Consider the following 27,195-nt stretch of genomic DNA (forward strand, 5'->3'; position numbering starts at 1 on the left):
GCGGTCACCGCATCACCTTCTGTTCCAGGCACGGGGCTGGGCACCCACGCGCGTTCCGTCATTTGATGGAGTAAGTCTGAGTGGACACCAGCGTCCCACCACTGAAGCATCAGGACTGTGGGCGTGCGGAGGGCGAGCCCTGCTCTGTGCTCACGCGGCTGCGGAGGGCCCTGTCCGGGGGTCACGGTCACAGGTCGTGGCGTGTCGGACTCCGGGTCAGGGTGTGCAATGTCAGCACCTCACCCCGGAGGACAGTGGGGTGGACGACCGGCACCCACGCCAGGGTCGGACCGCGGCCACGGCGCCTCGCACACACTCACCCCTGCGCTCCTTCACAGCAGCCGTCAGCACCCGTGAATCCCCCGCTGTTAGCACCTAATAACTACAAGCGGCACCACACAGCCGGCGACTGCCCTTCCTTTCCCTTTGGAACTTATTGGGATATTCTGTAGCCAGTTTTTTTTTTTTTCAGCTACACCTCGTTTTTGCAGGAAACTGTGGTTTCAGCGAGAAGCTGCTTCCCCGCCCTCCAGCCGGCAGAGCTCCGATGCGGGCAGGTGCAGCCATCCCGGGGCAGAGCCCACTGGAACGGTGAGCCTCGCCGTCACGACCAGAGCACAGCTGCTCCGCCAGAGAGAGCCGGCCCCCGGCCACCCCCACATCAGCCCGGCTCCCAGGAGCTCCCCGTGCGGTGTCCGGCTCTGGAGACCCTGCCCTCCATGTGTGCTCGGGGCTCACGCGGGCTCTCTCCCGGGCTGTGTGCTGGGGCTGGGACATGGATCTGAGGGTCAGCAGGTCTCAGACAGGTCTCGGCAGTCTGAGAGTAAGAGCTAAAGCTCTGACATGCAGGGTGGTCCTAATTCGAGGCAGGACCTCGCCCCCCAGCAGGAGCCCCGGGGGACTGTGGGGAGTCCCCCGGTTTTTGGACCAGGTCCTGCCCACCTCCTAACCTCAGCTGAAGGGCAAACTGAGAGTGAGGAAACCGCACACGGTCCCAGACGTCCTAACGCCCAGGCCAGGGACCGGGAGCCACGTACAGAGGACGTGTGGATTCCTTCGGGACGTGTGGATTCCTTCGGGGGTGATGGAAAAAACAGGGAGAGGGTCGTCCCCTCCGGATTCCAGTCGGGTCTTCCTGAGCAGGAGCGGGACATGTCAGATGTGCATTCATTCCAACCCCTCATGGACAGCTCACCGGGGACCACCAGCACAGCCCCGTTCCCCACCCCTCCCAGACCAGGGGTCGGGAAAAAGTCCTCCTTCCTGCGGAGGATGTAACGCACATGCACGTGCCCGGGGAAGAACAGGTAGAACCACCCTTTCGGGTACCCGAGACATCGTAAATAAAGTTATGCCCAGTTACGAAAGAGAAGACGAGAAAGAACGGGAAGACCGACAGGACGCTGCGGGAGGTCCCGGACACACTCACTTGAGGGAGAAGCCCGTGTCCGAGGCAGGGGTTTCTGCAGAACTGTTGGCGGCTGGGGTGTCCCCGGCCGACGACGCAGGAGAACCCCCTTCCTTGGGGCTGCAAGGTGTCTGGCCCCAGGAGACGGAAGACGGAAGACACAGCAGGGACTTCATGACCGCCGACGACACTTGGCTGCTGATGGAGTAGAGCTTGCTGGTCTTCTCATCCAGCGGCTTCACCTCCCAGGACTGGGTCCGGGACAGGGGGAAGCTCCGCGCCCGCTGGCCCGGCATCTTGACGATGGGGCCCTGGGGCTCCTCCGTCTGTGCGGACAGCAATCTCGAGAGAGGGTCGGGGTCACGGAGGGGGGTTTTCTGAACGGACTGCTGTCCGGACAGAGGGGACGCTGACACACCAGGCTCATTGTTCTCGGGGGAGCTGGGGGACCCCCGTGACGGCGGCTCTCGCTCTGGTGGCTGTAGCTCGACGGTGGGGGGAGCTCCTCGCCCCGAGCGGCCGGGACCCTGTCCTCCCTCTTGTTCCCCCGGAGCTTGTGCTGCTTCCCCCCAGGAGGCCCGCAGGCTCTGTCTCTGGGCTCCTCTGCTGGGCAGTGGAGAGGAGCCAAAGGTCTCAAAGGAGCTGATCCTCTGTTTGATGGAGGAGGAGAAGGTCCGAGTGGGGGGCCCCGGGCGCTCCCGGGGAGCCGGGGTCGGCTGGTCGGGGGAGGCTGTGTCGGGCAGCCGCCTCGGCTCCTGGGCACGCGTCCTCAAACTTTTCAAACTTTGGCGAAACCAGGCGGGCTTGGGGGCCACTGGGGGGCCCTTCTTCACAGTGCCGCCGTCCGCCAACTTGTAAGCTTTGGGAGCACCGCCGGCGGCCTCCGGCTTGGACGGCGTCCCATCAGGGTGGCCCCGTACCCCGACTTCTTCACCCAGACTGACGCTGGGCGGCAGAGGCACGTGGCCGTGGTTCTCGCTCATGATGGGGCTGAACAGGTTTTTGATGCAGTCGGAAATTCGAACCCAGGGGTCTTCGATGGTGCTATCAAGGCTGTAGTCCATCCGAGCCTGCCTCTTAAGGAGAGGGTGCTTCACGGCGGAGGCTGGGGCCCCTGGGGAGCACAAACAAGACCAAGGCCGAGCGTTACACCTCCGTCCTATTTTCAGAGCTAAATAGCAAGGAGCCTTCTGCAGGAGAGCAGCTCTGGTTGGGGGAGCAGCTGCCCCCACCCTGGTACTGTTCCCTGACGGCAGGGCCAGCAACAAGCACCGCAGAACCACAGTCAGCTTCTCCACGCTTTAGAGCTAGAAGGATCTGCAGAGACGGTCTGGCTCCTTCTCTGGCCCTTCTCAGTTGGGCAACATTAAGGGCTCCCCTCTCGGCGACAGCCCCGTCTCCTGACTCTGCCCGCTTCCCGCTGCACTACAGCAGCCTGCCCGTAGTCGTGCAAATTTAAAAGCCAAAGCAATGTTCTTACCCTTCCAAACTCATAAGCCAAAGGTCACAGAAGGGCGGCCGTATTTGCTTTGGACCACTCATGCCATTAAACAGCACTGGGGACGAGCGTGCCTTCCGATGGGGACCCCTAGCTCTCCTCGCTCCTTAACCCACTTCTCACTGCTCAGCACCTTACGTCACCTGTGCACCCCGCCCCCACCCTGGAAAGGTGGGGAGACTCCCTGATCCGGGGACAGAGGGAGCCGGCCCCCCAAGCACCAGCCAGCAAAGACGCCAAGTGGACGTGTGACCGTCCTGTGGCCCCCGGGTCCGATCTGGCCCCAGAGGCAGAACGTGTTGCTCTGGATTTGTGTTCTAGGGGCTGCGTGGTCCCCGGAAGCAGCCCAGGGAGAGGAGTGCTGACCCCTGCTATCCCAGTCTCGGTGCGGGGCTTCTAGGGAAGCCTCAGGGAACCAGAGCTGCTCTGCACAAGCCGGAGATCTGCGGGGGGACTGGATTCCAGGCTTGGCCAGCGGGCCCAGGCCTCTCGGCCCGGCTCAGCCTCTGTCCACTGCTCTGCTGCAAGGAGCCGTCCGGAAGCTCCGCGGTCAGAGTCAGCAAGCCCTTTGCTCAAAGGCGTGAGGCACTCTTAGAGCTGAGCACCGAGGTGTTCTGTCCTGTGTTCCTCAACTGGGGTGGTGAGGGGGAGGGAGCATGGAGGAGGGGAGCCCTCTGCAGTGGGACACCTGCTCAGGGGACATGAGCCAGGTGTAACCCACTCCTGACCTGCTCAGGAGACATGAGCCAGGTGTAACCCACTCCTGACCTGCTCAGGAGACATGAGCCAGGTGTAACCCACTCCCGACCCTCCGGGAGCCGCTCCTGTGCTCTCCACGGAGCGTTTCTCCAACAGGCGTGCAGTTTGCAGCCACCGCTGGGAGCACCTCGACGGCCCAAACGGGTTTGTGCGTTCTCTGTCCCACGGTCCCTCCCTCTCTCGGCACCTAGCCCAAGCCCCAGAGGGCCAGCATTCAACATAGGTTGGGGTGACATGTGACTTTCCACACCCCACTAGTGAGCGACAGAGGCTCAGGAGAGCAAAGGAGGTGACCTGAGGGGTCAGAGCCAGGGGTCCTCCCGACCCCGAGTCCTATGCCCTGACCCCACACCCAGCCGGGGGCATGGCCACCCTCCTGGTCACAGCGCCCGCCAGGCTGCTGCCTCAGCTGGAGGCCCATAGGACACCACATGCGAGAGGGCGTCCTGCTCCGTCCCGCGGCTGACTGTCCTGACCGAGACCCTCCACGGCATCGCCGGTTGGACCATGGGGTCCTGCCCCCCCCCCGGGCACCTCAGGGCTCCTGCCCATTCATCAGCCTGTGTCCAGCTGCCCCGTTGGGCACAGCCTCCATCCCCGGCGCCAACACACGTCCTTGCCCCAGTCCTGGACCTTAACCCAGAAGGTCCTTCCTGCCTTTGGGAAGCCGGAGCTGAGAGCCTACCTGGGCTGCCTCCTCTCCTCCCGGGCTCTGCCTCCGAGGAGGGTGCCGTGGGCGGGCCGGCCTCAGGCCCCGGGCAGCAGGCAGGGGCGCAGGGGACTCTCCCTGCTGTGTCTTCCTGCGGCAGCGTCGGTGGCAGCCGCTCTCTGGCTTCCTGTGGTGTAAACAGGAAGGGAGACCACGTGAAAACGGTGGCCTGCTGCCGTGAGAGGCCCGGCACACGCAGGCTGGCACCGGAGAGCCCGCGCCCCACTGCTCCCCCGACGGGCTCTCTGGCAGCCCTGTACGCTGGCCCCTTCCTCCCAAGGGCTGTCCACTCCCCAGAGGCCCAGGGTGCCCCACGGCTTCCAGGGAGCCCGCGTCCTGCACAGAGCTCCTCCTGGCCAGACGTAAAGTCCCTGGGTGCAATGAGACAGGGACCAGGAGCTCTGGGTGTGGACGGTAGCTGCCTCCAGGTGAAGCTCTGGCCTGGGAAGGGGGGAACAGCAGGCTCCTGGTCTTAATGAACGTAAGGTTTGGACACTCGGAGCCATATGCGTGTCTGTCACTTCCCGCACGGCTCTCCGTCACAAGCGTGCTTTGAGGACACCAGGCCCTCAGGACCTGCGTCCCAGCGGCCCTCTCCGCACCTGCCGTGGCCAGGTCAGTCCCTGGCAGGCGTGTTTCTCCCCACCAAACCCGGGATGCAGTCGTAGGCTCCTTCCTTACGGGCTTGGACCAGCCGGACCAGCCCCAAGCACCCGTCTCCAGCTGGCCTGGGGTTTGCAGTCCCACAGCACACACCAGAGGCCGCTGGGGCCCTGAGGAAGAGGACAGGTGAACGAGGCTTCCTAGAGAGATGTTTTCTGTCTGGTTCTTGAGCAAAGAGTGAGAATGTCCCAGGCAGAGAGGCAGAAAAGGAGCGAGCAGGACACAGTGAGAGGGACAAGCATGACGCCAGCCCAGGCGAGAAGAAGAAGGAGTAGGGTGGCATTATTACAGGGACCCCCCCGTGTGGGTTCGTCTACAGGTGTAACACTTCACGACGCCGTGGTGGCCCCGTGTCCACTCAGTCCAGAGGCAGGTGGTGTGAGGGCTGGCTGGCTGACAACGCTGCCGGCTTCCTCCGCAGAGGAAGGAAAAAAGGGGCAATAAATGCATCATTTGCGACTAACACAGAAATGGCAGATGTCTGTGGCCCGAGGTGAACATCTCTATTGGCAATCAGCCTTCCTTGACAGAGGGCTCCCGAAGCTAGAAATGTGTTCACAGAGCCTCGTCCCCACCCAAGGTCCCCGTCAGAGACCTTAGCTTGGGGAGAGCGTTTGGAAACACAGGGAGACCAACCAACCTAGGAATCACTGGGCTCCTTGAACTAGTCCTTTGAAGAAACAAGACGTGGCCGTGGTATTTGGAGCTTGAAACACTAGTCCAGGGGTGTCTGAGACCCTCATCACACCGAGAAAATGACAGGGGGCTGGGATTCAACTTGGCTCAACCGGGAGCTCCGTGTGGGGACATCTGTCTCATCCATGGATTGCTGGCCGTCTTACAGGCTGACCTGACCACTAGTCAAAGCAACGTTGCCTCTCAGAACAGACATGAATGTATTTTGCTGTTTCGTTAACACACCTGCTATTATTAGGGTTTTTTTTTCCCCCCTTAATTAGCCCTCGAAATAAATCCAAGTTGACTCAAATTTTTCTGGAAGCTACTTCGAGCTCCTTCCCTAGCACAGAGCTCAGCGAGTGAGGGAGAGAGGGGGAAGGGGACAGGCAGACGCGTGGGCTTACAGGCCAGACAGTGTGCTTCCGCCCGAGGGATGGTCGGAGCTGATTTTCTAGAAGGGAACGAACTGGTCTTTGGCTGAAGGAACTATCCCCGGGGTCGTTTCGGTGGTGGGTCTGAAGTTCCCGTGGGTCTCAGGTTGGGAAAGCTTCGGGGCTGACCCCGGAGAGAAAGGCTGCAGGGGGGCTGGGAGAGAAGGGGGGGCAGAGGGGGGCCAAGCAGAGACCCACCCAGTGGGAATCCCCAGGAATGGTCGAGGGAGGTCCAGCTTTACTTCTTGGTTTTGTCCTTTCTCCGCGACTCCCACTCCCAGGAAAAGTAGCTCCTGCGGCCTGTGCTGCTGAGAGGGGCCTGCCGGCCACGCGGGACTGAGCCCAGGGACAGAGAAAGGCAGCTGTGGGCAGGGGTGGGGAGGCCGGACAGCGGACCCCCGCGGACCCCCGCGGACCCCAGCGGACCCCCGCTCAGGGAAGGCTGCTCAGAGGACGCGCCCCAAACCGCGGCGGGATCTTCCTGCAAAAACCCCGCTTCTCCCTCCAGCCGGCTGGCCTGGGGACACCTGCCTCTAGGGCCTTGCTGAGCAAGGAACCTGGCTGAGGAGGCCCCGCAGACCTCCTCCTTCTCGAAGTCTCCGGGAATGAAGCCAAAAGCCCGGCTTCCAGGCCTGCCGGCTCCTCACTTGCCCTTCCAGACCCGCAGGAAAAGAGCAACATTTGCTTCAAGCCGGGGGCGGGGAAGAGACCCACCGCGACAAGCCCAGCGAAGCCGCCACATCCGGCCTCGCTCTGCAGGACCTGCTTCCCTCCCAGCACCTGCTTCCTCCTCCGCCACCAGCCCTCCTGCTCACAGCCCCCACCCCCGCCAGGCTTCCCACCCCACCGCTCTGGCCTCCTCCCCTCCTGCATGGTCAACCCGGATGGCAGGCGGTTGGGGGATTTCCTGGGGTCCCCCTGCCACCTGCGTGGCCACGGCCGCTGCAGGGGTCCAGGGTGGGAAAGGTGGCCGGGCCGCTGGCAGAGGGAGCTGGAGCTCGGCTGCGTCTCCATGACCAGGTCCCTCGCCCCAGCAGGGTGGGGCCGAACAGGGGCGACGCCTGCATGGCATGAAGACGTCCGCACTGTGCAGCCTGGCTGGCCTCGGGGGCTTTCCTCTGGGGGGCGGCCCGGGCAGCGGGGGAGGGGCGCAGAGGTCGTGCACAGACTTGCGGGAGGGACCATCCCAGCCGCGAACCCGTGTGCGCCTGAGACGGGGCTGGGCTTCAGCCTCGTGGGTCCACATACCGAGCAGGGAGCCACCGGCGAGCCCCGGGGACCAGGAAGGGAAACTGAGGTTCAGAGAACTCTGGTTCCCCCCAAACTCCACCCAGAAGGAAGTGAGAGTCGGCAAGAGGAGCTGGCAAAGCCCCAGGAGCCGGGGTCTCGCCATCGCTCAGACCAACCCCCTCTCAAAGCGGGGAACGAGTTCCGCTCAGAAGCCCCCAGCCAGCGCCTCCCCCAGGGCCTTCCGGGAGCTCTGCTGGGGCTCCGTCGATGCAAGCCTGACGAATGAGCCCCGTGAAAGCAGCCAGAGACCCCCGCGTGTTCTAGAAGGGTTCCCGCAGCCCCTCAGTGGGCTTGGGTTCCGGGCCGCCCAGCTCGGACTCAGCAGTCAGCCCGGAGCTTGGCTGAGGGAGCCGGAGACCCTCCCCCAGGGCGAAGGCTGCGCCCGCGGTCAGGAACAACTGTGCACACGACGAACACCAAACCAACAGCAACAAAACCACGACCCTGGCTCTGGAGCTCAGGAGGACATTCGGCCCGCCAGACCCCTCTCTTACCTGGCCACACGGGGGCACAGTGTGCCCAGAAGGGCCGACGGCGTCCTCTCTCTCTACCAGACTCTTCCGAGGGTCACTGTCACTTTTGAAGTATTTTCTGGGCGGAGGCTTGGGCTTGGAGGTCGTGGGCTTTCTCACCAAAATCTCGAAGGACTTCTTCAGCTTCAGGGGCGGGTGGCTGTCCCGCGTCCCAGGGAGGGGTGGGCTCTCCTGGGGCGGCCTGGAAGGAGCCGTGGGAAGTGTCCCCGGCTCCTGCCCCTGGGACAGGCTGGGGCTGTGGGTGGAGACTTCCGGGTCAGAAGACTGCTGCTCGAAGCCACTAATGGGACTCCCCCCGGGGGACCCAGACATGTAGCTGCTGTCGCTGCTGGAGCGGATCATGACCTTCTGAGCCCTGCGATGCGGGGGTGCTGAGTTCTTCTCTCTCTCCTTCTCCAAGGTCGGCCGCCCGTGCCAGCTACTCTCCAGCCTCTTGACGCCTGCCGTGGGAGCACAGGGGACCCCCTACAGCTGAGCTTGGAGGGCACACAGAACCTTGGCCCCCGTGCTCCCAATGGCCCTGGGTTGCCCACTGCACCCCCCCAACCTGTCTGCTGCTCATCTGAGGTCCCTTTGGATCTGGAGCCCAGGAGGTGTCGGTCTGTCCTGGGTCGAGCTGTACGACTTCCACCTGGGAACATCACGCGACCTTTCTGAGTCTCCATGCGATGGAGACGGAGGTGCATCCCCGATTTACTCATCAAGGGAGGGTGTGCTGTCCCACCCGTGGGGAGCAGAGGCCGCTGTCGGCCTCTCCAGGGACTGCCCACAGGGAGTCTCTCACATCCTGCCAAACATGGTCTCAGAGTTGACTTCTGGGAGAACCCAGCCAGCAACACCCCATTTTCTCATCTGCTAAATGGGGATAATAACCCCAGGGCCATGGGGGTGGTTTCAGGGCTCAGTAGGAAAAAGAGAAAACACCTGTGAATGTGTATAGAGACTTGTCCCAAGAGGCTACCATTTCTCTCTCTCTTTTTTTTTTTTTAAGATTTTATTTATCTATTTGACAGAGACAGAGAGAGAGATCACAAGCAGGCAGAGAGGCAGGCCAAGAGAGAAGGGGAAACAGGCTCCCTGCTGAGGGAGCTCCATCCTAGGACCTTGAGATCATGACCCAAGATGAAGGCAGAGGCTTACCCCACTGAGCCACCCAGTGCCCCGAGACTACCATTTCTTCCAGCTGAGCGCAAATCAAGACCCAAAACCACAGTTTCTTAGCCACAGCCTCCCTTTCACTTCCCTCCCATCTAGCCTTTCTTCCTGGGCCATCCCCTCAACACACCCATTCTCAGCACCAGGGACCATCCACACAACCTTCCTCTAGCGACAAACTGTTCCAGGTGTTTCTTTCCTCGAGTCAGTGCTCCAAGGAGTGGGAGCAGGCTGAAACCCAGCCTTTTGCTCAAATTCCTGCTCATTCTGGAAGGCCAGGAGAGCTAGGAGAGCCCCAAGGAAGAGAATCCTAAACTTTAGGAGAAAATCACAATCAGCCAAGCTCACAGCTCGAATCCTCTTTCAAGAAAAAAACTTTCTTTTTGCTTTATCCTGGCCGTAAAATAGCGCACCCTCCTTAGAAAAAAAATTCAGCCACAAAAAGGAAGAAATGAAAGTGAAAATTCAGCAGCAGTCCTACCAGCTGGAGGGAACCGCTGTCAAAACGTTGGTGAGCTTCTCGGCTAGATTTTCCTGAGCATAAATGCATGTCGAGTGGGTAAAGATAGTAGAACAGAGTTGAAATAAGATTTTGTGAGCCTTCATTTCTTGGATCATTTGCAGAGAGATGAGCCTTCTTGTTGATAATTTGCATGTAGTTCTACCGTTTGCTCCATGGTTGAGCACTGAGCAATTAGAGCCTAGCACTGAGCAATTAGAGCCCAGTAGCCCAGGCACTGGACTCATCTAACCTAGTTAGATGCACCACACAGAGTGATTACAGGCAGCTTGGTGTCAGATAACAGGGGACACTGTGGACTCCAGAGGCTGGGAACCTGCCTCCCCATTGAAAAAAAAATCAAATTCAGATGCTTCTGTCATCCCGTGCTTCCCAAACAAAGCGAAAATGTGAGTCTGGCTTAGCTGGTGGGCAGCTAGCCTTCAGCCTTTGTCCATGCGTCGTGCTTGTCTGTGGTCACTGTTACGTCGCTGGGGTAGAAGGTGAGTGAATGGCGAAGCCCTAAGCTATCTAAGAAGGGCAAGATGTTCAAGTCAGAGCTTGCTGTCTCCCTTACCTTCCAGACTCCACTGATGCCTCTCCTTTCCAAACTTGACGCTCTCCACAGCCTGGGCCACAGCTTCCTTGAGTTGCAGTTCAGACACCTGGAAATACGAGTCACTTACTCAAGGAAAACAGCAGAAATGTGCGCATCGGGCTTTGTCATTCTTGTCATCATTGTCGTTGTCAATGTTGTGACTGTCGTCTTCATCATCACCATGGTCATCATCATCATGGTCATCACCATCATCCCCACCATTGTATCATCTTCATCACCATCATCATCACCATCAGCACCATCATCACCATCCCCATCATTGTCAACATCCCCATCCCCATCGTCAACATCCCCATCACCATCGTCATCACTATCACCATCATCGTCACCATCATCATTGTCATCATCATCATTGTCATCATCTTTATCACCACCAGCATCATTATCACTGTCCTCATCATCCTCATCACCATCAGCACCATCACCATCATTGTCATCATCACCATCACCATCGTCATCATCATCACCATCATCGTCATCGTTACCAACATCATTTTACTGTCACAGGTCACTAATCACCTTAGAATAATAGTTGAGAGTATGACTTTTGGAGCCAAACAGACTTATATTCAAGTCCTAGTTCCTCCACTTTCTAGTCATAGACTCTTAGAAAGCCACTTAGCCTCCCAAGTCTCAAGTTCTTCTTCTGTAAGGTAATAATACAACCTATTTCCCATTGAGGTCAGAGGGTTTTTAAAAAAATAAACCATTCGACACCAAAAGTACAGGCAACAACAATAAAAATAGGTAAATCTGACTATGTCAACCTTAAGATCTGTATGTTAAAGACACAATCAACCAAGTGAAAGGCAACTTATGGAATGGGAGAAAATATTCATATATCTTCTAAGGGATTATGACCCAGAATATATAAAGAACCCCTACAATTCAACAACAACAACAAAATCAAACAGCCCAATTTAAAAAGGAGCACGGGACTTGAATAGACTTTTCTCCAAAGAAGACATAGAAATGGCTGGTGAGTACATGAAAAGGTGTTCAATATCACTCATCATTGGGGAAATGCATATCAAAACCATAATGAGGTACTGCCTCACACCATAACATGAGTGCTATCAAAAAACAGGAAACAACATGTGTTGATCAGGATGTGAGTGCCACTGCTGTGGAAAACACTGTGGCAGTTCCTCAAAAAATTAAAAATAGAATTATCCTACGGTCTAACAATTTCTCTTCTGGACACATACCCAAAGACGACGGAAAGCAAGGACTCAGATAACAGCATTATTCACAATAGCTAAAAGGCGAAGCAGCCCGAGCGTCCGTTGATAGATGAGCAGATAAACTACACTGCGCACAATGGAGTATTGAGCAGCCTCCACGAGGAAGGAAAGGCTGACACCTGCTACCACGTGGATGAAATTTGGAGACATTTACTGAGTGAAATAATTCAGTCACAAAAGGACAAGTCCTGTAGGATTCCACTTCTATGAAGTACCCGAGGTCGTCAGAACCACAGGGACAGAAAGAAGAATGCGGGTTTCCAGGGGCCGGAGGGAGAGAGGACAGCAAGCTGTTTCGTGAACCAGAGCTGCAGCTTTACGAGGTGAAAAGAGATACAGAGACGGATGGCGGCGCTGGTGCCGAGGAGGAGAAGGTCCTTCATGCCACCAAACCATACGCTTAAAATGGTGAAGATGGTGAGTTTATGTTGGATGTGTTTTACCACGATAAAAAAAATAATAACAAATCATTCAACGCCCTGGACACAATGCCCAGGAAACGGTCAATTCTCAACGCAGGGATTTAGAATAAGCAGCCATCCTGCCGGGTCCAGAACGCTTCCCCGATTCCAGAATTGAGGAACGAGAGGTGCTGGGATGTCCCAGGAGTCACTGAGAGTGAGGAGCCGAGCTGGACAGGGCCAGGTGAGCACATAGGACCTGCCTCCCTGCGCTGCCTTTGCCCCACCCCCTGGCTGTCCTTTCAAGACCTGGCTCGGTTTTCTGGGCCACTGGAACCCTGAACCCTCGCCCCCATAGCCCTCACCCCTCGTGGCCTCTCTGTGTGCGTGTCCCACCCCTCTGGCTAGAACCAAGCGCCACGAGGCCAGGGTCCCCGGCTGTGGTCCCACGCCCGAGTCCTAGGCCACTGTCCTCTCCCCGTGGTGCCCCAGCACAGCAAGACACACTGAGCGGCTCTCTTTTCTTCTGCCTCCGGAGGTTTAGATGAATCCCTTGCTGGCCTTCCTAGGAAGTCTGCTTTTGCCTCGGGTCCTCACCACGCAGCGCCCCCCAGAGGAACGGACCTGGGTCTGAACCCCATGACCCAAGGAGCGTCTGGATCTGGTCCGTGATCCCGTCTCTGCCCTGTTTCCACGGGGAGTTTGCAGTCTGCTGTCAAGAGACAGGCTTTAAAGCCGAGCTCCTCACATGGTAGCTCCACCAGGAGCCCAGTGCCTTGGTTACCTCCCCTGTGGCTTGGAAGGGAGAATTACACTGACTTCAGAGGGTGTTTCAACAACTAAATGCACCCGTGCACGTCACGTCTTTCGGCAAATACGCCCGGTACCTACAAAGATTCCGTGAGTAGAGATGGGGACCCAGCAGGCTCCCGGAGAACCTCACCGGTGCCCACAACCTCCGCCTCGGAGGCTCACTCCGAACTTGACCCCACGCATCAGCCATTGGATCTGACCATCTCCTGGGCACCCCATGGCACCTCAATCTCTTTATGCCCCTCGTGAGACCATTTCCTCCCTCCCAAGGCCCCTTCCTCCTCCTTGTCTTCTCCTTACTGTGGGTGCGGTTGTCATAGCTCAGTCTTCCGACCTGAAAACACCCCCGTCAGCAGAGAGCCCCCTGCCCCAGGCTAATCAGCCAACAGCTGGACCAGTTCTCCCCGAGTTGTCCCCACACCCCCTTCTCCTCCATCTTCTGCTCACATCTACTGTGTAGTCAGGCTCTCGCCATCTGTTTCCTTCCTCTTCCAGACTCCTGGCTGCACCCACCCCACCCCGTCCCCCACTGTCCCCCACCCCATCCCGCACCCTGCCGCCCGCCCCGTCCCCCACCCTGTTAGAGACACTGACTTCCCCCACCCCGTCCCCCACCCTGTCCTCCACGGCACCATCAGTGGTTAAAAGACAAAATGTGACATATTCCTCCCACGGCCCCCGTCGCCCCGCAGCTCCTCACCCCCACAGAACACAGTGTGAACCGAGCACCCCGAGGGAAGCCCACCACCGTGTCGCTCCGGGGCCATGCCGACCTGGACCCTGGGCCTCTCCACTCAGTCCCCACATCCCAGCCGCACGAGAACCCGCCACTCCCCTGTGACAGGTCCCTACATGACTCTGCCAAAGAACTTTGTGTCCCCCCTTCCAGGAAGGACCCCCTCCAAGCTCCTCACCCGGAGCCAGCGATCTCCTGGTGCTTCTTGCTCTGCCAGCCTTCCTTTCTGTCTCCCTCCGTCCCCAGCATACTCTGCCCTTTGTGCTGCAATCATCCCAGCGTCAGTGTCTCTAGGAAGACCCCGAGCTTCCAGAGGGCAGGACTGGGCGCTAGGACGTGTCCAGCTTCGTCTGCTCTGAGCTGGACTGTCACGCAGCAGGTCCCTGCGAGACGTGCGGGTGAGCTGTCTGACTCCTGGCCTCTCTAGGAGAGATGCCCTGTCTATAGTCTCTTGCCCGTGAGCTTGCAACCCAACCTCAAGCCTCCCCCTAAGCTCACGCCGGTTGCCCCTGCTGTCTAGGACTCTGCCAGTTGAGCCCTGCTACGGACACATGTTATCACACTCGGAGCAGGTTCTTGGAAATTCAAGTCCAAACCCAACCAGCATCACCTGCTTTTGTCTATGTCTTGTTCGAAGCTGAATCCCGGAAGAGGGAGCCTGGGTGGGGACGATGTCCCGGCGGATGTTACCTGCGGGTCTGGGTGTCGGCTGATGATGATGGGGACCGGCCCGGGACTGCAGCGACTCAGGACCGCGTAGACCTCATTGAGTGTCATGCAGTGCACGGGGGAGTCGTTGATTTCCACGATCTCGTCACCGCACCTGTGAGGGCACACACGGGGCCGCGGTCAGCAGGCCAACCAGCGTGGCATGCAGACGCCCCCTTCCCGGGAGCCCCACTCCGAGCTGGGCTGTTCGATGAGACCTAAAAACTCCACCAACAAGAAGAGCTCCTTCGCCACCCAACGGAGCCTCAGAGCAGGACAGACCAGAGCCGTTCACAACTCGCCCCCTCACTGCGCAGCCACGGTGGGGGGCACCTGTCATGCCCCGTGAGCAAAAGTTTGTCCGTAACCTTCCTCCTCCTTTTCCCCCGTTAAACTCTGCCTGATGGAGACTGAGGGCGTAGGTGAACCAGCTGACGTGACTGACCCAGTAACCGTGATTTAACCAATCACAGCCGCTCTCTGGGCCTTGGCGTTCCCATCTGTAGAATGGTTAGAGGGAAAGAGGGACGCTTTGTGCATTGAAGGCTAGAGAAGAAATAACTGTCTGGGGAGTAGCTGAAGTCCTTGCAAGAAGTAGGGAGAAGGGGCAGGGAGCACATTCTGGCCCTGAGATGGGAAGTGAGTCATGGAAAATTCACATTTGTTCTGTGACATGACCAGGAAAAAAAAAAAAAAAAAAAGAAAAGAAAAGAGGGATTTATCCATACACAGAGAATGGTGCAGTCCAACCCCCTGTGCCTCACAGACGGGGAAACGGAGGCACAGGGTGAAATCGTCTCCTCAGTAAGACCTAGCTTAGAGCTAAAAAAAAAAGCTTTCTCTGAAAAAGGCCAAATAATAACTACTTTAGGCTTCGCAGGCCACACTGTCTCTGCCACAATCAGCCAGCTCTGATGTTGCCCATGAAAACAGCAGTCACAGGTATGTCGACAAATGAGTGTGACTGTGTTTAAATAAAACTTTATTTAAAAAAAAAAAAAACCAAGCAGGTGGTGGGCCCCGGTTCGCTGACCACTGGCAGGGCTGGTCATCAGCATGGCCAGGATTGAAACGCAGGTGTCCTGGGACGGGTGTCACTGACCCCCACACTGTGGTCGACTGCCTCCTGCTACAGTGTTGCTGAGTGGGTCCCCCTTGACCTCGGCTAAGAAAGTACCCATTTTCATTGACATAAAGGAAGACCACAGACGTATAGCGCCAGATGCCGGGGAGAGCAGAGGCTTCGGGAACAGTCCCTGCCCAGCAACACGTCTAGGAGGAAGGACTGTCATCGGAAGGGATTAGGGCGAAGGCAGTTGCTGTGATTCTCATTATGTCCCCAGTGACAGCACAGCAGCTCAGCCAATCAGCCGTCACCACCCTACACATGACGGCAAGTCCGCCTCTAACTCGAAGCACCACCAAGACAGTGTCTGAGCCTGGCTGGCCCTTTTGCCTCCGCAGCAATCGTAGGAAAGAAAATCTTGGAAAATATGGCAAAGCCTTCCTGATGTAGCAAACCTCAAACCCGGGGGGGAAGACAGAGAAGAGAAGACACCTGAGCCACAAATATCGTAACCAGTCAGTCTGGGAGGAATGTACCCGAACCCAATCACGTACGGAAAGGAAATGTAGAGTCAGGGCTCCTGTCACAAGTATTTTGCCCTGAGATATGTCTGCGGTGCCTGCAAAGATTTTGTTTCTCCCATCCAGAAACTGATTGGCTTGGTAAGCCTCCTTATCCACACAGGGTCCACAGGCAGACCGCACCGGAGTCCCTACGATGTCACTATAAATTCTGGGTCAGCTCCATCAGAATTAAAGTGTGGTCACTTTGTGTTTTCCGTTTCCGACTGGAATTCCCCGAGGTGATGCCTATTGAACTGCCACGTGCCCACAGATCCCTGAGGATCTGGTGAAGTTGTGGATTCCATCGTAGGAGGTCTGGAGAGGAGCCCGAGAGTCTGCATTTCTACCGAACCCCCAAGTGATTCCAATGCCGGCGGTCCAGAGGCCACAGTCTGAAGACGGAGGCTCCGAGCCACGCTGGTTCATTCTAAATACCTCGTCTCCAAACGAACCTCCTGGCCTTCTAAGGAATTCCTTCCCTCTGCTGTAAATCAGGGTGTTTTTTGGTTTGTTTTGTTTTTTCCTTTCTGAGAACAGAAATAAGGACCTACCGGAGCCGTCCATCCAAATGTGCCACCGATCCCGGAGAGAGCGTGTGGACGAAGATGCCGGAGATGCACTGGAAGTAGGGCACGCTGCACAGGCCGATCCCCAGACCGACGCCGGCCTCTGCCAGGGAGAGCGGAGACAGCCCGGGGGCTCGGGAACGAGGGTAGGAGCACAGGTGCCCGCGGGGAAGACCCGCCCCAGACCTCGCGGTGTCTGAGCTGCTGTCGAGCCCCCAGCCCTGCTCTCGGTGCGCCCGGGGCTCGCCTTGCTCTCTCCTATTTTCCCCGCGGCCACAGAACCCCTGGATGGAAGGTGCCTGGTGTGTCCTGGGCTTCGGCCGACACCCAGAGCAGTGGCCGCAATCTGCTCGCCGACCGCACCCCGCCCTGTCCTCGGACTGACTCCAGAGGAGGGAAGCGCGGGGGACCCTTGGGTGGCAGGAGACCCAAGCAGGAAGGTGAAGGAAGAGAGGGGAGGAAGAGGCACTGCCCCCCTACCTTTCTGCAGAGAGACCTCCACCATGACCCTGTAGTTGGCCTTGGCCGTGCTGGCAGGGGCGGCCGAGCTTTCCAAGCCGAAGGAGCTGCCGTCCTTGGTGGCACAGGTGCTGGAGCTCAGGGAGCGGCACAGCGGCGGGGACAGGTGGCTGCTCAGGGAGTGGGGGGCCGTCAGGCGCGTTCTCACCGTGAGGGTCAGGAGCCCCTTTTTGGCTTGCTGAAAGGAAGAGAGAGTGTAGCGTTCAGCAGCTGTGTGTGTGATTGTGTGTGTCTGCACGTATGCACGGGCCTGTTGCCGTGTGTGCCCACGCAAGTGCATGTGTGCCTACATGTGTGCATGCGTGTGCAGGTGTGTGTGTGAGCACATGCGTGTGTGCCCGTGTCTGCATGTTTGGTACAATCTACATCCATCTGGTGTAGCCAAACGGCTATGACACATCACGCACGTAACCCGCACGCGTGCGTACACAGATGTGCAGAACGGACCGAGCCTCGAACTGAACTCATTACATGGGTTCTTAAAACCATCCGGTTGCCTTAAAAACTATGAGCAGATCCGAAAATATGTCACCATAAACACATTGAGCGTTTTGAAACCATCTGCTAATCTTAAATAGCGGAAACATCCCGACAGCAACCCAGACCACACTTGTATTTTCCGAGCAGGGTCCTTTTTTAACGCTGGGCCCAGGCCCGCATCAGCGGGGCGCCCCACGTCAAGGATCCCACGGTTCGAATTTGCAGGTTTGAGTGGAGGAGGGTCGTAGCTTGGTTCCTATGCCCGAAGCCCCGGCGTCCGGCCGCGGACGGAGAGCAAGCGGTCACCTTGAACTTCTGCAAGGCATCCTGATGTGTGAGCCCGGCCATTGATTCGCCATTGAGTTCCAGAATTTCATCCCCTGTCGGGAGAGGGAGAGATCATAGCGGAGAGGAGTGTGACCCAGTGAGGGGACATCCACGCACCCAGTCTGGGAAAACGGCTTCCCGGCCCGGGGCTCTCCCCCTCGGGGGCAGGTGGGCAGCCGTGACCGGCCTTCCAAGGTCCCTCCCCTCTCCCGAGGGCAGATCGAGGGTCCCTGGCCGCCCACAAGGCCTGGCCTGACCTGTCCTGCCCACCTGGGGTTCAGCCCCTGCCCTCCTGCCTCCCCGACCCTCAGGCCACACGCTCCCACAGCCCATTCCCTGATGCCTTTCCCACAGCGGGGTCTGCGCTCCGAGCCTCCCGCGCCCGCCTCTCTCAGGGCCCTGCCGCCTTCATCTCCTGCGTCCTCCGCTAACGATCGCAGCCCGGGCGGCGGGCGCGGACCCTCCACTCCGGCTTTCTGCTGCCGGCTGCTCCCCCAGTCACGCCCTCCTCCCCGGTTCATTGAAAGACGCTCTTGCTCTTGTCTGGGACGGTCCGAAGCTCCGCCGTGACGTCCTAGCGTGCTGCCCCGCACAAAGTTTCGCGCCTTCAAATGACTCTGGGAAGTGCTCAGCCGCTATCCCACGTGGCCCGCCTCGTCTCTTCCTCGCTGACCTCGCTGTCTAGAACTCGCCCTCCCTTTGGTCCCGCTCACCCCCCACGTGTCTCGGACGCTCGCCCGGTCCCCCACCGCTCCGGGCAGCCCACCGGGTCACGCCCAGCCCCGGTTCTCCTTCTCGCCGCGGGTCACCTGGGTTTGAGCTGGTCACGGACTTCCCTGTTTCCATGACTCGCCTTTTGTTCCCTCCAAGTTATTTCTCCCCCCACCGTGTTCTTTTCTTTCTAGGTCATTCACGTTCCCTCTTGCACCTTTTCAACGATGTCTTTAGACACAGCAGATCTAAAACTACGAAGATACTAACGCAAAGGGATACATGAACCTCTATGTCCAGTCACGTGGTTATCGACACTAGCCAGATTCTGGAGGCGGCCCGAGCGTCCACGGACTGACGGACAGGTACAGACGACGTGGCGTACACACACCCAATGGACTATTACTCAGCCGTAAAAAGAACGAAATCCTGCCCCTTGCAACAACACGCATGAAACTGGAGGGTATTCTGCTGAGTGAGGTGAGTCAGTCCGGGAGAGACAAATACCATATGACTCCACTCGTGTGCGACGTTTAGGAAACAAAACAAAGAGAAAAAGAGACGAACCAAGACACAGACGCGGAACCCTTGGGGACGCAGTGCTGGCCCCCAGCGGGGACGTGGCTGGGGGGTGGGGGGACGAGGTGATGGGGTGAAGGAATGACGGGCCCCGGTGATGTCAGGAGGTGCTGAATTTCTCTATTGCACACCTGAAGCGATTGCAAAGCTCTACATTAACGGACTGGAATTAAAATTTAAAAACTTAATTAAAAATGCATAGTTAAAAGTGGTCGTTCTATAGTGTCTTAGATGGTTCCGTGATCTTGGGTTTTTGAGGGCTTATCCTCCTGTTATTCCCACCAACGCTCATTAATTAGCGAAGTTTCCCCACCTCCTGAGGTGTCTCTGTGTCGAGCTCATTTTTCTGTGGCCCGTTTTTCTCAGGGACTTCCCTACACCCCCCGCTGCTGGGTGGGAACATTTCCTTGCTCTCCGGGGGCAACCAGAGGTTTTCCCTCCTCCAAGACTAGCGCTGAGGTTAGGTTCTTGGCTTGGGGTGTCCTGCACCCAGTAGGGATGCCAATGTGCCCAGGACACGCATACGTGATGCAGGCTTGGGTCTTCCTTTGCCTGTGGGGAGAAGTCTTTCCTCACGCCCAAGAGCTACGGGCAAAGTGAAGCTTCCTCTCTGCTTCTCTGGGTCCCGATGGCCTCTCACAGGGGAACTCTTTGGTATCAAGGCTTCAAGCAAGTTCTCCAAGGTTCCTGGGGACACAAAGCTGTATCTCCTGTCCTGTGTGGGCAGGTAAATCCTGGTCCTGTGGGCTTCAGCTCCACGGGCCACTGTATCATCAACTCCTACGTCTGCCGTACTTCAATTCAAAGTTTAAATGAGGTACTTTATCCAACACATCCTTGGGTCAGAAATAAAGGGCAGAAGTGGGCTGGGCAGAGAATTCAAATCAGCGTCATCGGTGAAGCCACCAGAATTTGACCAAAAATGGAAGAACCCACCCAAGGAAGAACCTTGGACTTCAGAGAGTCCAAGCGGAGTAGAAACAGACAAAATTTTTTTTTTAAATAATCAAAATGTAACTAATGTGTCCGAAGGAAGAAGAGACAACGTATTTCAGAAATGACCATTCCTTTTTACCGCCATGGACAAGAGGCTGACGGGTCGATGACAAAGATGTGAGCCTCATCGACGCTCTGGGTGCTCCGGCCGCTAACGCTTACGTCTTGACGTCGAAGGACAGTGGACACACTAGTTTTAGGTCTGCAGCATGACGACTCGACAACTATGGATGTGACGAAATGCTCACCGAGGAAGCGCGGTCGCCATCCGTGCCACCCAGAGTCATCCCGACATCGCTGACCACGTTCCCAACGCTGCACTTTTCTCCCCCGTGACGTCTTTATCTCATCACCGGAACTTCGTCCCTCTTGACCTACTGTACCCCATCACCTACTTCACTCCCCCGTCTCCCCGGGCAGACCCAGCTCATCCTCTGCGCGCACGTCCGTTTCTCTTTCTGTCGTAGGTGTTTGTGGGCTTGTTCACTGGTGTGTAGTTTGGGTTCTGCCTGCGGGTGAAATCCTACGGTGTTTGTCTTTCTCTGTCTGACTTATTTCACTTATAATAATGCCCTCCAGGTCCATCCATGTCGTCACAGACGGCATGATCGCATTCTTATTGTATGACTGAGCAATAGCCCATTATGTGCGTGCACACGCACACACACACACACACACACACACACACAGGCCAGTTTCACCCATTCATTCATCCGTGGACACCTGGGTTGCTTCCCTATCTTGGCTGCTATAAACAACACGGCAGTGGACATGGGGCCGCCTTTCTTCACTTCTTGAGACATGGCCACTCTGACCAACCTTCATGACAGAATGGACTGAACTTCTCCTGTCAGCCTTAACAGAACTACATAGCCCAGCTCTGGGCTCTTTGGAGAGTCCCAGCGCTTCTGTGGCCATTATCTGGTGGGAAGTGATTAAACTTTGTTTTGCCAAATCAATCTTACACAATCGTTTGTGTATTGAGAGTTATGCAAATAAAACATCGTGAGCCTTGATCTGTGCACCAAAGTTTGGTTGCAGTTGGATGTACCTCATGGGCTCAAGGGCAGATTCTAAAACTTGACTTTGAAAGAGATACAACAGGGTAATCTGGTCAGTCATTTGGGGCTAGAATCAGGGGCTGGGGGAAGACTCAGTGTCTTTCCCACTGAAATTTTTTAGGGTCGGTATTCACAAGGTGAGACAAATAGTGGGGATCGAGAAGCGCGCCTCAAACCACTTGCATTCTGGAAAGAAAACAGAGCTCGGTACCCTTTTTCTTGCCGCTCAACCCCTCCCCCACCTTCATTTAAACCCCTCCCCCACCTTCATTTAAGCCCCTCCCCCACCTTCATTTAAACCCCTCCCCCACCTTCATTTAAACCCGGGAGAGCACAGAAGCTCAGGAAACACCGCAAGACTCTGATTCCGCTTTCCTCCCTTCGTCTCACGGATTCTCGTCTTTACTTGCCTCTCGATTAGGCGATTCCCCTAGAGCCGCGCCTCCGCCCTCCTCTCCCCCCCACACCTCCTTCACCTGCCCTATAACTCGACTATTTGCAGGTGTGCAGCCCCCCCAGATCTACATCCAGCCCTGCTCCCTCCCAGGGCGGACCCGGCTCCGCCGCCTGCGGCACAGCCCCACCTAGTGGCCGCCTGCGTGGCTGCCCCGCACGGCACCCCTGCACGCCAGGGCGCAAACCCGGGCATCCTCCTTGGCCGTCCTTGGCCTCCTCCTCTGTCACCTGGTCCTGTTTCTAAGGCCCGAGCATTCTCTCTGACCTCCCTTCACGCCCGCCTCGGGGAGGCTGTCTCCTCTGCTCCTTCCTCCTCCCCTAGAGAAGCCTTGAGAGCCGAGCTGGAGCCTGGCTCTTTCAACGGCCTCTCCGCGGGCTTGCCCACCTCTGCTCTCCGGCCAGCCCGCTGCATCCCACACCCTGCTTCCCGAGTCCCCTAAGAACCCTGGGCACAGCTGGTCCCTCCCAAATTATAAGAACCTTCAAAGACTCCCCCTTGCTCCCTCGATAAAGTCCGAATGCGTTATCTTGCATAACCCTGATATCAACGAACTCGTCCTAGGAAGGGCCAGAGAGCAAACATGGTGGGCTTTGCTGGCCACGGGCCCTCCGTCGCAATGACACAAGACTGTGGTCACAAGCCCAAGCTTCAGACCGCGGGTGAGCAAGACAGCTGTGCCCGCGGCTGTAGCCTCCTGCAGCTTTTCTGGGGATCCTGAAATTTGAATATCATGCAGTTTTCACTTGCCACAAAAGAATTATAAATTCCTTTGACTTTTTCCCCAGCCATTTAGAAGCAGGAAAACCATTCTTCAGTTGGGAACGGTAGGAAGACAGGAGGCCGAACAAGTGAGGTTCTTAAAGGGGGTCAGGCTCCCAGCACAGCCTGGAGACTGGCCTGGCGGAGAAGGGTGGGGACAGCTGTGACACCGCCTCTCCCAAGCATCCCTTGTGTAACCCAGTGTCTGGCCAGCAGGGGCTGCCCTCGGCTCAAGAGGTGCCTGCTCCCCTTGAATTTTTGCCCCTGGTTGCAATTTGTGGGTATCTTCAGACCAAGACTGTTGTCCAATGCTCCAAAAGTTACTTTGGGGGGGTGTTGGGGTGGGGAGAAATCCCGGGCCCTCCAGGACAAGAAGACGGGAAGGGCCCTCACGAGGTAGCTCTGTTCCCCGGGCCCCTTACCCGGTGGACTGTGAGCTCCACAGAAGAAAGATCATACGCGGTCATGACCTCTACTCCTAGAGCCGGGAGCACTGCCCGCTCTCAGAGAGTGTTTCTCAGATGCATCAGAAGCACAAGGCCTGATTTCCCTGTGGTTGTGGTCAGGGAGGGCAGGACAGAAGGAGAGGGGCCCTTGGAAAGGAAAGGAAGAGAACCAGACAGCTCGGGCCTCTGTCCCAGGCCGGCCACAGGACCCGGACTGAGGGCAAACACACCCAGCAAAGTGCCTGCCCGACGGCATGGGCAGGGACAGGGACTGCGGACCCCAGACGCATGCAAGCCGGATTCTGAAGGCTGCAGAGGCATTTTGCTTTCCACCCTCTCCTAGGGCCGCGCGAGTCTGTCTGCCGGTGAGACACGGGAGCTCTACCTTCCTGCAGCCTTCCGTCCGCCGCCGCTGCTCCCCCCGGAAAGATGGTTTTGACATAAATTCCAATGGGGCCATAAATGCTATCCTTTCCCCCAACGATGCTGAAGCCCAGGCCCTGAGGAGAGAAGAGGAAAGTATGTGTCAGGAGCGGGGTCCGCGCTATTCCTTGGGCTGATGTTTGCCGAGCGCCTGCCCCAACCCTGAGCCAAGGTCCCGGGGAGGAGACAGGTGCCCTTGGCCTCACAGACCCCCGGCCTTGGGGAAAACCAGGACTTCCGAGCCACACTGGGCTGCGTGGGGTCACGGGCTCTCCTGCGGGTCTGATGTCCTGACCCAGAGCCAGGGATGTGGCCCGAGACCTCGTCACGACGCTGAGCCCTGGCTCGGCCGCTCTTTCCGGCAAGTCTGTCTCCGAGCCCCGGGTCAGCCCCGTGGGAAATGATGCTCGTAACCTAACCCACAGGCTGCGCTTGGACCTTCAAGGAGATCCAAGCAACAAACGCCCGCGGGAGTAATTACAGCAGCTTGCACCCGAGGAAGCCCCGTTCTCCCACCAAGGGCTGCTCACTTCTTTTCTGTTTTTGCATCTCACCCTCTCTTTCCCAAGGACATCACTGCGACCTTGAGCCCCCTCTACTGGGTCACGAGCTGACAAACGCCCCAGGAGCTCACAGCACTGGCCGGCGGCTCTGGTGGGAGCTCAGGGGGCTCAGGAGACAGCCCCCAAAGCAGGAGCGGCCGGGAGGTTGCAGAGACAAGGCCAGGTCAGAGGCGGAGGAGGAAGAGGAGTGGCGTGTGCACCGTCAGAGCGAGGAGGGAGCCCCCAGCCTTCCCCGCGGACCCGCCCCTGAGTCAGGAGAACCGCATGCAGACCCAGAGAGCAGCCGAGGAAAGTCACACATGCTACTCGGATTGTGGGGGACTGAGGAGCTCCCTGCTTCCCAGGAGGGCTTGGCTGTGGCCTCGATGGGCCCCCTTCTAGACTCTCAGCTCCTGAAGGCAGGGAACGCATCAGACTGGTCGCTGCCTGGCCACTGGCAGGTGCTCAGGTGACGTGCGTCATGGAGTGAAGCCACGAGTCCGGTGACAGCTGGGTCTTTGGGTCCAGCTCGCAGGGGCATTGGGCAGTGGCTCAGAGCGTGGCTCCTGGACGGACCCCACGGGGACAGCCACCGTGGTAACAGCCTCATGGCTCCGGGCCAGTGTCCCTTTGGTCGGCAGCTGCTCAGAGCTGAGCCCGTGTGTCACCAGGTACCAGATCGATGGCAGGCCCGGCGCCCATTCAGATGCCGTAGGGAACCAGGCAGGGACTGTGTTTCATGGTAGGAGAGATGAGTGGTGTCCAAGGATAGCACGGGGCCAGGAAAAGAGAGGGGGTGTGGCTTCGGGGTCCTCTGGGGGCCCCAGCTTCATCCTGAAATAATTGTCGTGGACTCGAGTCTGCCACCACTGAGGAGGCCGCACGGCACCGCGGGAACAACGAGGCCCAGGAGTCAGGGAGTCTGGGGTCGTTTTAGTGCGGCTGCTGACTAACCCACAGACCCTGAGCAAGTCTTGTGCCCTCAGACCCTCAGTGTCCTCAGCTGGAAAGGGAGGGTCCCCCGGGGCTGTGGCCGCCGTCGGAGGAGGCATCCTTGCCCAGCCCTGAGCACGATGCCTGGCCTTCCTTCCGAAGCTGCTCTGTGGTCCCCTTTGATCGTGACCCTGCCTCGAGCCCTTACGGAGCCTTCGAGCTCCGCTTCCTACTCCCCAGCTCAGCTCCACCGCTCCTACTCGCCGTCCTCCACCACGGGCCTTCCTTCCAGCTCCTGTCGCGCGAGGCGGCCGGTGGAGGTCCTGCTTGCGTCGGACTCGCCACCATGCTGTGCACTCAGGCTTCCTGCACCCAACAGCTCGCCTCGCCCTGGCCCCTGCCCCTGCAGGCCGGCTCGGTCAGCCCCGTGACCCGTGATGTGCGATCACGTGGGATCTAGTGAAGGTTCAGACACGAGATCAGTTAAACCACCGTCGACCCTCTCTGCGTGCCCTTTGCTTTCTTCTGAGCACCGCAAACGACTTAAAAGCCACCGATTTTTTAAAAAAAATACTGCTGCCTAAGTCCAGGGGGAGGGGAGGAAGCATTGGGATCTACGAGTCAGAAAGCCGGACTGTTAGCGAGGTCGGCGAGGAGAGAGGGCTTCTCCTTGCGCCGAGAGGAGCCGTGGTGTCGGCATTTGGTGCTTCTGTCTTCTCTTTCGTGTCTCTGCTGAGCTCCCGGGAGAAGGAGGGTATGGGGAGGAGGGAGAGAACATCCGGGCGCAGGGGCCCCTCCGGACCGACCAGAAAGGAAGCGGCCAGCAAGGACATCTCCTGACACACCACACGCTGCGTTGCAGCAGGTAGATCAAACGAACAAACAAAAACCCAAAACCCACTGTTTTGTTATTTAAGCATCTCGGCTCCTTGGGCTCCTCTGTGAACTTGGCAACCACTGCCCATATCTACTCCAGAATGTTCTGGAGGGAACACGAAGAAACATTTGGGATGTCCCCCCCCCCCCACCGCTGCCTTGTCCCTCCTTTCAGGATTCCGCAGTCATGGTCAGAACTCAGGGTGGGTGTATCAGGCGGGTGGGGACACGTGGATCGAACCAACGTCGTGTGTCAGCTGGAGCCTTCGGGAGGGGTCAGGTCATGGAAGGGAGCTCACGAAAGGATGAGCGCCCTTAGGGAGGAGACCCCAGAGCGCTCTGTCACCCTTGCCACGTGCCCTGTACCCACACAGCGAGACGGTCCCATCCACCCACCGGGAAAGCCGTCCTCAACGGACACCTTAGCCATAGACGTCCAGCCTCCCCAGCGGTGAGACCGTGCTGGCTAAGCCGCCTCCAGCAGCTTGAACGGACACAGACACAACTGAAAGGATTTGAATTTAATCACCAGGGGGAATTCACTTCTAGAAAACACCACGCCAAGAGCAAGCTGGCCGACAGTCGCCCTGTGGTGACCTGCACGGGGACATCGCGACGCTCACACTAGCAGCCAGAACCACCAGCCCTGGTTCCTTCCTTCCCTGAACAGGACAGCTCCTTGGGAGCGTGTGTCCGTCCAGCGGCTTCTGTTGGCAGTGATCCTTGCTTACCTTGGCCTGGCCCTTCATCAGCACGATGTTGGAGATGACGGAAGCCTGCAGGCCTCCCGTGGGCTGCGCGAGCTGAGCTGTGCTGAGCGACCGTGTGGGTCTCGAGGTGCCCTGCAGGAGGGAAGCGGCGTGGGGAGGGTGAGCCGATGGGACAGCAGCACACACCTCACAGGACAGGAGAGGGCCAGAGCCCCTCTCTCGGGGGGCTCACGGCATGGCCCCCACGTGTGGTCGATGAGGCACAGTGGGAGTCTGGTGAAGAGGGGCTGTGTTTCATGGTCTGCATGGTTTCAGCCTTGCTGAGTAGTCCTGTGTCCCTGCAGACCAGCACCTGGGAGCCCCCCGAGACCTGTCCAGTTGGCAGGTGCACAGCAGATCCCAGACCACACGGCCCTGGGGTGGGTGATGGATCCTACCGCCAAAGTCGCAGACAGAGGCGGGAACTGCAGCCGCCCAGAATGCCCTTGGCAGACCCTGTCTGATTCAAGACACATGTGCTGAGAGCCCTTCTTGTGCGGGGTGTGGGTGGTGGGCAAGGCACATGAAGATTTTTAAAAAGCAGAACATAAATCTCAGGGCAGGCCCACAGGTGACTTGCCCCCGAGAAGCAAAGTGTGCCCGAGAGACAGACGCCCTGTGTGCTGCTGGAAGCCACTCGGGGAGGGGACAGTGGAGCCTGGCCCGCCGGTCAGGGCTGAGACTCGAGCCCCCACTGCCGCGGGCTCTTCTGGTGGCTCTGCCCAAATTCAGCCGGTGACCTTGAGGAAGTGACCTCACCATTCTGTGCCCGACTCCTCTTACGTGAAATCATCGGCCACTTGGAAAGTCATCTTTTTCCTAACCCTGGGACCCTCGATGCTCCCAGTTGGCAAATGAAAGACATACTAAGTCCACGAAGGGAAGGGAAGAGGAAAGTGAGACTTGCGGGCATCTGCCGGGGGCCCGAGTACCGTGCGGAGAGAATCAGGCATCACTTGCCTACGGAGCCCGCCCTCAGAGCGCTCCTGCTCTGCTGG

At 58.2% G+C, this 27,195-nt stretch overlaps 1 protein-coding gene across 5 annotated transcripts in view; it reads right to left on the bottom strand.

Moving 5' to 3' along the window:
• IL16 (interleukin 16) overlaps nucleotides 1-27,195 on the bottom strand; it is a 96,852-nt gene that overhangs the window by 6,814 nt on the left and 62,843 nt on the right. For 2 of the 5 annotated variants that reach the window (XM_082736216.1, XM_082736217.1), the window contains 10 exons: nucleotides 26,180-26,290; nucleotides 23,060-23,174; nucleotides 17,645-17,718; nucleotides 16,820-17,036; nucleotides 16,325-16,442; nucleotides 14,127-14,259; nucleotides 10,201-10,288; nucleotides 7,931-8,409; nucleotides 4,351-4,501; nucleotides 1,430-2,522 (listed from right to left, as the gene is read on the bottom strand). In XM_082736216.1, the coding sequence (XP_082592342.1) occupies nucleotides 1,430-2,522; nucleotides 4,351-4,501; nucleotides 7,931-8,409; nucleotides 10,201-10,288; nucleotides 14,127-14,259; nucleotides 16,325-16,442; nucleotides 16,820-17,036; nucleotides 17,645-17,718; nucleotides 23,060-23,174; nucleotides 26,180-26,290 (2,579 nt within the window). Of the gene's footprint in view, nucleotides 1-1,429; nucleotides 2,523-2,888; nucleotides 4,502-7,930; nucleotides 8,441-8,666; nucleotides 8,893-10,200; nucleotides 10,289-14,126; nucleotides 14,260-16,324; nucleotides 16,443-16,819; nucleotides 17,037-17,644; nucleotides 17,719-23,059; nucleotides 23,175-26,179; nucleotides 26,291-27,195 lie in introns of those variants that run through there. The other 3 variants (XM_082736218.1, XM_082736220.1, XM_082736219.1) reach the window with 3 other exon arrangements.

The sequence above is a fragment of the Mustela nivalis genome, assembly GCF_964662115.1.
Source record: "Mustela nivalis genome assembly, chromosome: 6".
NCBI lineage: Eukaryota > Metazoa > Chordata > Mammalia > Carnivora > Mustelidae > Mustela > Mustela nivalis.